This window comes from Apium graveolens, unplaced genomic scaffold (assembly GCF_009905375.1).
Source record: "Apium graveolens cultivar Ventura unplaced genomic scaffold, ASM990537v1 ctg5183, whole genome shotgun sequence".
NCBI classification, from domain to species: Eukaryota; Viridiplantae; Streptophyta; class Magnoliopsida; order Apiales; family Apiaceae; genus Apium; species Apium graveolens.
Window position 1 is genome coordinate 105526 of NW_027418850.1, and position 9869 is coordinate 115394.

At 32.7% G+C, this 9869-nt stretch overlaps 1 protein-coding gene across 1 annotated transcript; it reads left to right on the forward strand.

Annotated features, from left to right (window-relative positions):
* Positions 1-334: 334 nt before the first annotated feature.
* LOC141702462 (uncharacterized) lies at positions 335-9498 on the forward strand. Its single transcript, XM_074506133.1, has 10 exons — positions 335-350; positions 508-650; positions 762-775; positions 1176-1545; positions 6265-6318; positions 6404-6406; positions 6521-6574; positions 7014-7172; positions 8527-8956; positions 9056-9498. Exons 1-10 carry the CDS (start codon positions 335-337, stop codon positions 9496-9498), a joined length of 1686 nt encoding a protein of 561 aa, XP_074362234.1.
* The last annotated feature ends 371 nt before the right edge of the window (positions 9499-9869 follow it).

Here is a 9869-nt window from a genome sequence, read left to right on the forward strand (position 1 = left end):
TATGCTTCAAAGTAAAGATATGTGACTTCTTTTGTGCAATTTAATTTGACATAATAACTAGCCGTATAAAGTATTACACTTCGTAATTGACCTGCACACTCTTTCTGAATTGCTATGTAGATTTTTTGACAGTGTTAATCATAGACAAAACCTAGTACAGTATATCGTTGAATTTGGAATAGAAAGTAATCTAATAGCTGTCTTTACACAAATATGAAATTAAACCTTGTTCTACTGTTCAAGGAGCTAAACTTTGTTGTTCAAGGTGTGCAACCTCAAATGCTAGAAAATGACTTGTTTTACTTTTGACTTTCCAAAACTATACTTCTACGGAATGTATGCTTTTGACTGTTAGTTTTGTACTTTTTGATCTGGGTTTTTAATTTCGAAGCTTGCCTTTTTAGAGAGCTTTACTGTAAATTTTTATTTAGAGAGCGCTACATTGTCATTGGTTCATAAAGTTTGATATTAAACTTGTAAGAATGTGTAGCTCTTTGTGAATGACAGCTTTAAAATTCTGCAAACTGGTTCTCAAACTCTGTTATGGTTTGCAGGAGCACTTTGTTAAAAGAAGACAACATCTTGTAGGTCACAATAATTCATCTATCAAGGCTTTGGAAATTTTAACTGGCTGGTATATCCTTGTTCAGGTATGGTTTGCAGGAGCGATTTATTTTCTCTTCCGAAACTAGATAGGTTTATTATATATGCTTGTAAATGGGTGATTTCTGTTAAGTTCTGCATATTAGTTTTCTTGCCAGGCTGCATCGGTCAGGTACAATCATCACACTAAAATGAATCTGAAACATTGCAATCAGCACGCTACTTTGTCCTGTAATTGTTAACATAACAGAAACCAGTATGCTATTTTATATAGAAATATGAAGCAAATAGTTTGTTGTTCTTGCTGTTTGTGCTCATCAAAATGAAAGGAGTATCAATCTCCCCATTTTTTATGATTATAACCTATTTAGGAGAATTAACAGCTCCCCCTAAATCCCTGCATAAAATGTTAATATAATATCTGATACAAAATTAATTTAATATAATCTGAACTTCTTCCATTCATTTTTGATAGAAAGAGAACATGGATCGTCTCACGTGGATGTATAAAATACCACGGGTCTCGCATGCCTATGTTAATGGTGTTAATGAGTTCATTGCATGTGCGGTAGAAAATCTAAAGAAGAAACAGATCGAACATGGAAAAGAAGACAGGATCACATGCCATGTCGTGATTGTTATAATCTGAAAAAGTATCCTAATATTGACACTGTTCGTGAGCATTTATTTCGCCGTGGTTTCATGGAAGACTATACTAAGTGGATTTGGCATGGGGAGGGAATACACACTAGCAAGACTGAGACTTCTAGCAAAATTTATGAAAGTTATGGAGACAGTATGCCTCGTAATGAAGAAGATGATGCTGAAAATGATAGGGTTGAAGAGATGATCCAAGATGTTGAAGAAATCCTAGTGCACCAACCAGAAGTTCTGGAGAACTTGGTTGATGATTCTAAAAGACCTCTATATCATGGGTGCAATGTTCAATTTACTAGGTTATCACTACAAGAAAAACGCAATCAGACAACACCGATTAGACAACACTCGACCAAAAAAGTGTTGCCCAAATTTTTCATACAACAGTTTTTTTGCAACCAAAAAATTGGCGTTGTCTGACGTTGATTACTACAAGCGATAAAAAAATGTTGTCTAGTAAAACAAATCAGACAAGTGTTTTTAAAATTAAGATGTTGTGTGAATGGGAAGGCTTTAGTATTACTACAACGCTTTAAAATCCATTGTCTAGTTGATGGAGACAGACAACCCTTTCTAAGGTGATGTTGTGCAAATGAGTAAAATCGTACAATGATTTTTAAAATCCATTGTCTGAAAATGATTGAGATAACGTCTTGTTTAACGGTTGTGGAAATGAGACAAGTATTTTTTTCTACTAGTTAGTTAAGCTCGAATCACACAATGTACAAATTAGGTGTTGTCTAAATGATACTTGATAGACAAGTGTTCTACATATATTATATGTCACCTATATCAGACAATAGTCTAATTCTTAAAACCGTTGTCTTTCTTACTAAATTTAAAAACGTGTTGTACAACAAAATATTTCAAATAAATCGTTGTCTAGTTTATTACAATAAAAATAGTAATAATTTCAGAAAAAATAATTTGCAAACAATTCATTTTAAATTTTTTAAAAACAAAAAACTCTAATTAATTCCACTTTCATCTAGATTAAATATTTAAATTTTATATTACAAAATAGTTTAATTATCTACTTTATAATTAATAAAAAATTAATCACAAGTGCTTCAAGTTTACATTGTTAATTGTTCAATCCAAACAAGTGTTTTTCGAAAAAGCACGTTATATTAATCTACCTTATACAAGTGTTTTTAAAATAAAACACTTGTAACAGTTAGACAACGGTTATCGATATTTATAATCTGTTGTAAAATATGTAATACTACAACAATCTTAAAGAAAAAACTGTTGTAGAATTCCAACAACGACATTTCCTAAAAAACACTTATGTAAAGTAACTTACCACAACATGATTTTAGAAAAAAACGTTGTCTATATTTTTACTAGTTTTAAATTTTTTTCGGAAAATTTATATGCCACCGTTAATTAATTTATACGAGTAACCAATAACTTACACTAAATTAATTTGTGTGTATTAAGATTTCAAATATACCTAATAATTACAACCTACTAATAACATAATACCGATAACGTGTATCAGATCGTTAATAACGTTAAATAATAAATATTTATGAATAAATAAGCTAAAAAATGGGCACATTTTTACAATGGTTTTCTTTCTCAGACGTTGTCGTATAAAACTATGCACAACAGGCTTTTTTAAAAATACCATTGTGTGATTCAACAACGGTTTTTTTCTTGAAAACCGTTATTGACATTGTTTTAAAATAACCTTTTTTGGTTATAAACCGTTGTATGAATTTGGCACTATTTATTTGGTTGATATTACATCCGACAATTGTTTTATATTAAAAACTGTTGTATGACTTTTGTTAAGACAACACATTTTAAATTTCAGACAATAATTTTTAATGCCATATATTTTTTTGACTTTATTAATATATATTCCTTACACTGTTGATGTTAATATATATTGTTTTTATTCACTTAAAAAATATTTTAAAATTTTCAAATATATCTTGCTTGAAATTATACCGAAAATGTAATTAAAGTGGTAGTTCCTAAATATTAAAAAAAATACCCCTCCCAACAACGAGACTCGTTCCCGATTTACATGATTAATTTTTTAAAATATTTTTTCGACGATCCAACCGTACGGATGTTAAGATATATCGATTTTAGTCATAAGAACAAATTATTAAAAAATTTGAAATTCATTTTGCATGCCAGGATTAGAAAAATCTGGTAAAAGTACCCCTCCCGACAACGAGACTCGTTCCCGATTTACAGGATTAATTTTTTAAAATGATTTTTCGACGATCCAACCGTACGGATGTTAGGATATATCGATTTTAGTCATAAGAAAAAATTATTAAAAAATTTGAAATTCATTTTGCATGCCAGGATTAGAAAAATCTGGTAAAAGTACCCCTCCCGACAACGAGACTCGTTCCCGATTTACAGGATTAATTTTTTAAAATGATTTTTCGATGATCCAACCGTACGGATGTTAGGATATATCGATTTTAGTCATAAGAAAAAATTATTAAAAAATTTGAAATTCATTTTGCATGCCAGGATTAGAAAAATCTGGTAAAAGTACCCCTCCCGACAACGAGACTCGTTCCCGATTTACAGGATTAATTTTTTAAAATGATTTTTTCGGCGATCCAACCGTACGGATGTTAAGATATATCGATTTTAGTCATAAGAACAAATTATTAAAAAATTTGAAATTCATTTTGCATGCCAGGATTAGAAAAATCTGGTAAAAGTACCCCTTCCGACAAGGAAACTCGTTCCCGATTTACAGGATTAATTTTTTAAAATGATTTTTCGACGATCCAACCGTACGGATGTTAAGATATATCGATTTTAGTCATAAGAAAAAATTATTAAAAAATTTGAAATTCATTTTGCATGTCAGGATTAGAAAAATCTAGTAAAAGTACCCTTCCCGACAACGAGACTCGTTCCTGATTTACAGGATTAATTTTTTAAAATGATTTTTCGACGATCCAACCGTACGGATGTTAAGATATATCGATTTTAGTCATAAGAAAAAATTATTAAAAAATTTGAAATTCATTTTGCATGTCAGGATTAGAAAAATCTGGTAAAAGTACCCCTCCCGACAACGAGACTCGTTCCCAATTTACAGGATTAATTTTTTAAAATGATTTTTCGACGATCCAACCGTACGGATATTAAGATATATCGATTTTAGTCATAAGAAAAAATTATTAAAAAATTTGAAATTCATTTTGCATGTCAGGATTAGAAAAATCTAGTAAAAGTTCCCCTGCCGACAACGAGACTCGTTCCCGATTTACAGGATTAATTTTTTAAAATGATTTTTCGACGATCCAACCGTACGGATGTTAAGATATATCGATTTTAGTCATAAGAAAAAATTATTGAGATATTTTCCTATCAACATGGTAATTTTTTTAAATGATATTTTCGAAGATCCAACTGTATTGAGATATATCGATTGTAATCATATAAAAAATTATTCAAAAAATTTTAAATTTATCTTGTATGATTTTATAATGAAAATCGAATAGAATTGCAACTCCGAAAAATAAGAATCTTTCTTGATTAAATAATTAATTTCTTAAAATCTTTCTTGGTTAAATTTTCATTTTTCACACAATTTTTGGTTTTCCCCCCTTTAATTTTCATTTCCCCCTCCCTTCTAATTTTCATTCCCCCCATTACCTCTCCCCTTCCCCTTTAATTGATAAGAACAATATTTCTTTACACATAGAAGGTTTAATTAAATCAATTTGAATTTAATTTAATTTAATTTAGTCGATAACAACGATATGAACGAAATTTAATTTTTAATAATAAATATTATTAAATTAAATTGAACAAATTAATTATTTTTATTAATACATTTTGGTTCAATATAAAAGTTAGTATAACAATTTTTTACATTTTTTTATCATTATGAAAAATATACATATATGTATAATTCAAATTATTATACTCGAATATATAAATTACTAAATATATGTTTTATTTAAATATTATAATAGATTATTAAAAATATTATAATAGAATATTAATTTAGTACTGGTTAAGTTTGCTTAGGTTTACTTTCCCTCTTTCATTTCTCAATCACAATTTTCATTTCCCTCTCTTTTCAATCGGAGCTCTCATCTTCGGGCGGAGACAGGTCTCTCTCTCTCTCGCACACACAGTCTCTCTCTCTCTCTCTCTCTCTCTCTCTCTCTCTCTCACACACACACACAGTCTCTCTCCCTCCTCTTTCTCTCACACACTCCCCCTCTTTCTCTTTCTCTCTCTCGATCTCTCCTCTTCCTCCCTCTCTGTCTCTCTCACCCCTTCTCTCTCCCTCCCTCCTCGTCTCTTGCTTGATTTATCTTTTTATGTTATACATGCATTAGTGTGTTTATTAGTGTGTTTCCCTATATTTTAGTTTATGTAATTATTGGGTAAGATATATATGCATAGTGATTTATGCCTACCAAGTGTTTGATAATATGTGATTGTGATTTTTGTGTGAGTTTTGGACTTTGTATTTTAGTTTATGCCATTATTGTGTAAGATATATATGTATAGTGATTTATGCATACCAAGGGTTTGATAGTATGTCACTGTGATTTTTTTGAGTTTTGGACTTTGTGTGAGATTTTGGACTTTGTGTATGATTTATGTGATATTTGTGTGAGTTTTGGACTTTGTCTGAGATTTATTTGATATTGAGTTTATTGTGAGTTTTTGACTTTATTTGTTTTTAAAGTTCTTACAAGTTACATTAGGCTTTGTTGCTAATTTTTTAACTATCTGTTATGTGAAAAAAAAGATCCACACTACGCAGAAAAAAGAAGGGAGCTGAATGAATACCCTCACTGCATCTCTTGCAAGGGTTATGCTAACCTTGAACAAGAAATGGTTAGTAATATACACTCTTTGATTTTTTACAAGAGTCATATTCAAACGGGTTGATGTTTCTTAATTTTGATATCTCGAACATGGTTATTCATGGAGTCGCAAAGCAATCCTCAAATGGAGATAGATCGGTCAGCTACCTGGGTTCGTGCGTGACAGGATAAAGATGGAAACTATAAGGATCCTAAAGTTAAAGAGATTGTTGAAGAGATTGTAAGTTATTCATTTACCTTTTAATTAAATTTCCACATTACCAAAATATTTGTGGTCACCCTTTGATTTTTGGTTAAATTTTCAGGCGGTTATGAAACGGAGAATCAGTGAATGGTGACACCACTGTATTATTTCTGTAGTTTCTTGTTTAAGTATATACGGTTTCTCTGACACGGTGACACCACTGTATTATTTCTTCTAGTCAATTGCATTGGGAGACCAGAGAACAGGTCTAGTTGTGGATTACATTATGAAGGTAAGTAAGCGTGAATCATTTTGTTTTATATACATGCATAGATTAACCAAGATATCAAGAACTAGACATTGGACTCAAACTGCATTCAATCACTGACTAGACTGCTGTTTGGTTAGTGACTGAACTAATGACTTCTATGCTAACAGTTACGAGAAATTATAGCAACCATTGCTAGTTTCCAGAAAACAGTTTGTAGAGCCGTGTTTAAGGGTTTTTGAAACTATTTTTTAGGTAATCAGCTAGCTACAAAGCAGCTGAACTATTTACGAAAAAAGAAGCATAATTATGGATTACTTTACAAATCTATGTGCCCTGGTTTACAAATTGCCTTTTGTATATGTTTGTGGCCTCCTTTTATTTGGAAATTTTGAGAATCTAGCATGTAGTTTGTCAATCTTATTTTAAGTGAATTTTATGTGTACTTCGACTTTCTCTACAGATTGTCGGGATAGATGATTTGAAAAAGGAGGTTGACAAAAGAGGAAAAGATGAAGATGTTACAAGAAGGACCTCCCAATCTTCACCAAGATCAACTGCGAGGAAAGGTGGTATCTTTAGAAAGCAGGACATTGACAGTCTCTTCATGGAAGTGAGCCAGGTGACACTATGGGCATTTGTTATTTTCTATTATGTCTTGGTTTGATTTCACTTTATATTAAGAGATCCAGTTCTTTGTTTTTCTTATAATGTAGGAAGGAAAAGAATATTAACTTAAGAGTGGTTGTCGATTTATTTTGAAGATTGTTTGTTTCTCCAGATTGGGAAATTGCCTATCACATGCTGTGATGATATTGCAAGGACAACATAGCTCTTGCGGAAGACGTGAAGAGAAGCTGAAAAGGCCAAGTGAGCTCTGAGTAGCCAACATCAAATCCTTGTAGACTCTATATTTTCTTTAATTTGTAGTAGAAATCTTACACTCATGAAAGCAGTGATATCAATATGCTTTTAGCTTTTGTATAACTATGTTGTTGTGATTTCCGATCACGGATTAACTTTAGAACTTTTTTTTAGATTTGCAAAGTTAATTTCATTTGATTACTTGTTATATTTTGTGTAAGACAACGCTTTTAAGAACCAAGCTTCATTAAAATATCATGTCTTTAATACTAAAACAATGCTTTCGAACACAAAACTTCGGTGCAAAATTAACTCTCACAACACTAGTAAACCATTGTCTATATAATATTAAGATATTGTATCAAAGGTATTCATGCAATACATTTGGACAAATAAACAGTTGTATGTATCTGATCATGCCATACATTAAAATCCAAAACTGTTGTGTGTAGAAATTTATTACAAGAGTTCTACGAGCTCAATTTCATTTTTGTTGTCTATCTGAATACACAACAACGTTTATATAACAATAAGTGTTGTAGGATTGGTTTTAATGTTATACCTTACACAACGGTTTTCTGAGTTTGTGAGAACCCTTGAGTAATGTCGCTTGTTACGACGAAAACAAGCAAAAAACGTTGTCTTTTCTGGATGTAATACAACGGGCTTAATCCATAATCATTGTCTGTATAATCTCAGACAATGTTTTTTAGCCGTTGTCTGATCCAACTAACAGACGGCGGCTCAATAGTCAACGGAAAAATAGGGTATCAGACACGGACATAAACCGTTGTTGAAGCTTGTTTTCCTTGTAGTGTATCAACAACCTTGAAGTTGTGTAAACTCAAAGTAAAAAATGGTTGGAGTGACAAGAGTTTCACTGAAATGCTGAAACTTTTAGCAGAAATGCTTCCTGCAAAAAATGAGCTTCCCACTTCCACATACGAGGCGAAGAAGATATTATGTCCAATGGGTATGAATGTAAAGAAGATACATGCTTGTCCAAATGATTGTGTGCTCTTTCGCAAGGAGCATGAACATTTACACACATGTGCAAAGTGTGGAGCCTCCCGATATAAGCGGGATGAAATAATTCTTCTATTAATGACAAGAGGCCTCCTGTCAAGGTGTTGCGCTACTTACCCATAGTGGAACAATTTAGACGTCTCTTTGCAAATTCCAATGATGCAAAGCTTGTAAGGTGGCATGTGGAAGGGAGAAAATCAGATGGAATGCTCCGACACCCGGCTGACTCTCCGCAATGGAGAACCATTGATGGTAAATTCCCAGAATTTGGAGGAGAAGTTAGAAATCTACGACTAGGGCTTTGTGCAAACGGCATGAATCCGTATCGCACTCTAAGCTCTACACATAGCACTTGGCCGGTTCTTCTAACGATATATAACTTGCCTCCTTGGCTATGCATGAAGCGTAAGTACATCATGTTGACATTGTTAATCCCTGGTCCTAAAGAAGCTGGAAATAATATAGATGTTTATCTTCAGCCACTTATGGAGGATTTAAAGTTATTGTGGGATCAAGGTGAGAAGATGTATGATGCATACAGTTAGATATATTTCAATTTGCGTGCCATAATCTTCTCCACTATAAGTGACTTTCCCGGCTATGGTAACCTCTCAGGTTACACGATTAAAGGAGCTAAAGCATGTCCGATTTGTGAAGATGCTATGATTGATCTTCGTTTGAAGAACTGCAAAAAAAATGTATATATGGGTCATCGCACGTTTCTTCCACTTACTCACCCTTATCGTAAGAGGAAAAACGATTTTGATGGGACTATCGAGACTCGAGTGGCTCGTTTTCCTTTAACCGGGAAGGAGGTCTTTGAAAGAGTTAAAGACATTGATGTTGTTCTTGGGAAGCTGTATAAAAAGCCAACTCCGAATAGTATTTGGAAGAAAAGATCTATATTTTGGGATCTACCATATTGGGAACACTTGCAAGTGAGACATTGCCTTGACTTTATGCATATTGAAAAAAATGTTTGTGAAAGCATTATTAGGACACTATTGAATATACCTGGTAAGACGAAGGATGGGATGAAAGCCAGGCTAGACTTGTAAGAGCTGGGTGTACGAGCTGAGTTAGCACCACAACAATCTGGTAAACGTGCGTATCTACCTCCCGCTTTTTACACTTTGTCCAGGAAAGAGAAAATAAGCTTTTATGAGTGTTTATCAAGTGTTAAAGTTCCATCTGGAGATTCCTCAAGTCCAAAAAAACCTCGTCTCAATGAAAGACTTGAAGCTTCTAGGTTTGAAGTCACATGATTGTCACGTGCTAATGCAACATCTTCTACCGGTTGCAATTCGAGGCATATTGCCGAGGCACGTGAGAGTGGTTATCACAAAATTGTGCTTCTTCTTTAATGCTATATGTAGCAAGGTCATCGATCCCTTGACTTTGGATAAATTGCAAGCTGATATTATAGTCA

What these genes read in the sequence shown, in the direction of transcription:
- LOC141702462 (XM_074506133.1), top strand. An exon ending in CTCTATATCATGGGTGCAAT is followed by an intron (nt 1,546 to 6,264) that starts GTTCAATTTACT and finishes CGTGCGTGACAG; the next exon opens with GATAAAGATGGAAACTATAA. An exon ending in TCTTCATGGAAGTGAGCCAG is followed by an intron (nt 7,173 to 8,526) that starts GTGACACTATGG and finishes ATTAATGACAAG; the next exon opens with AGGCCTCCTGTCAAGGTGTT.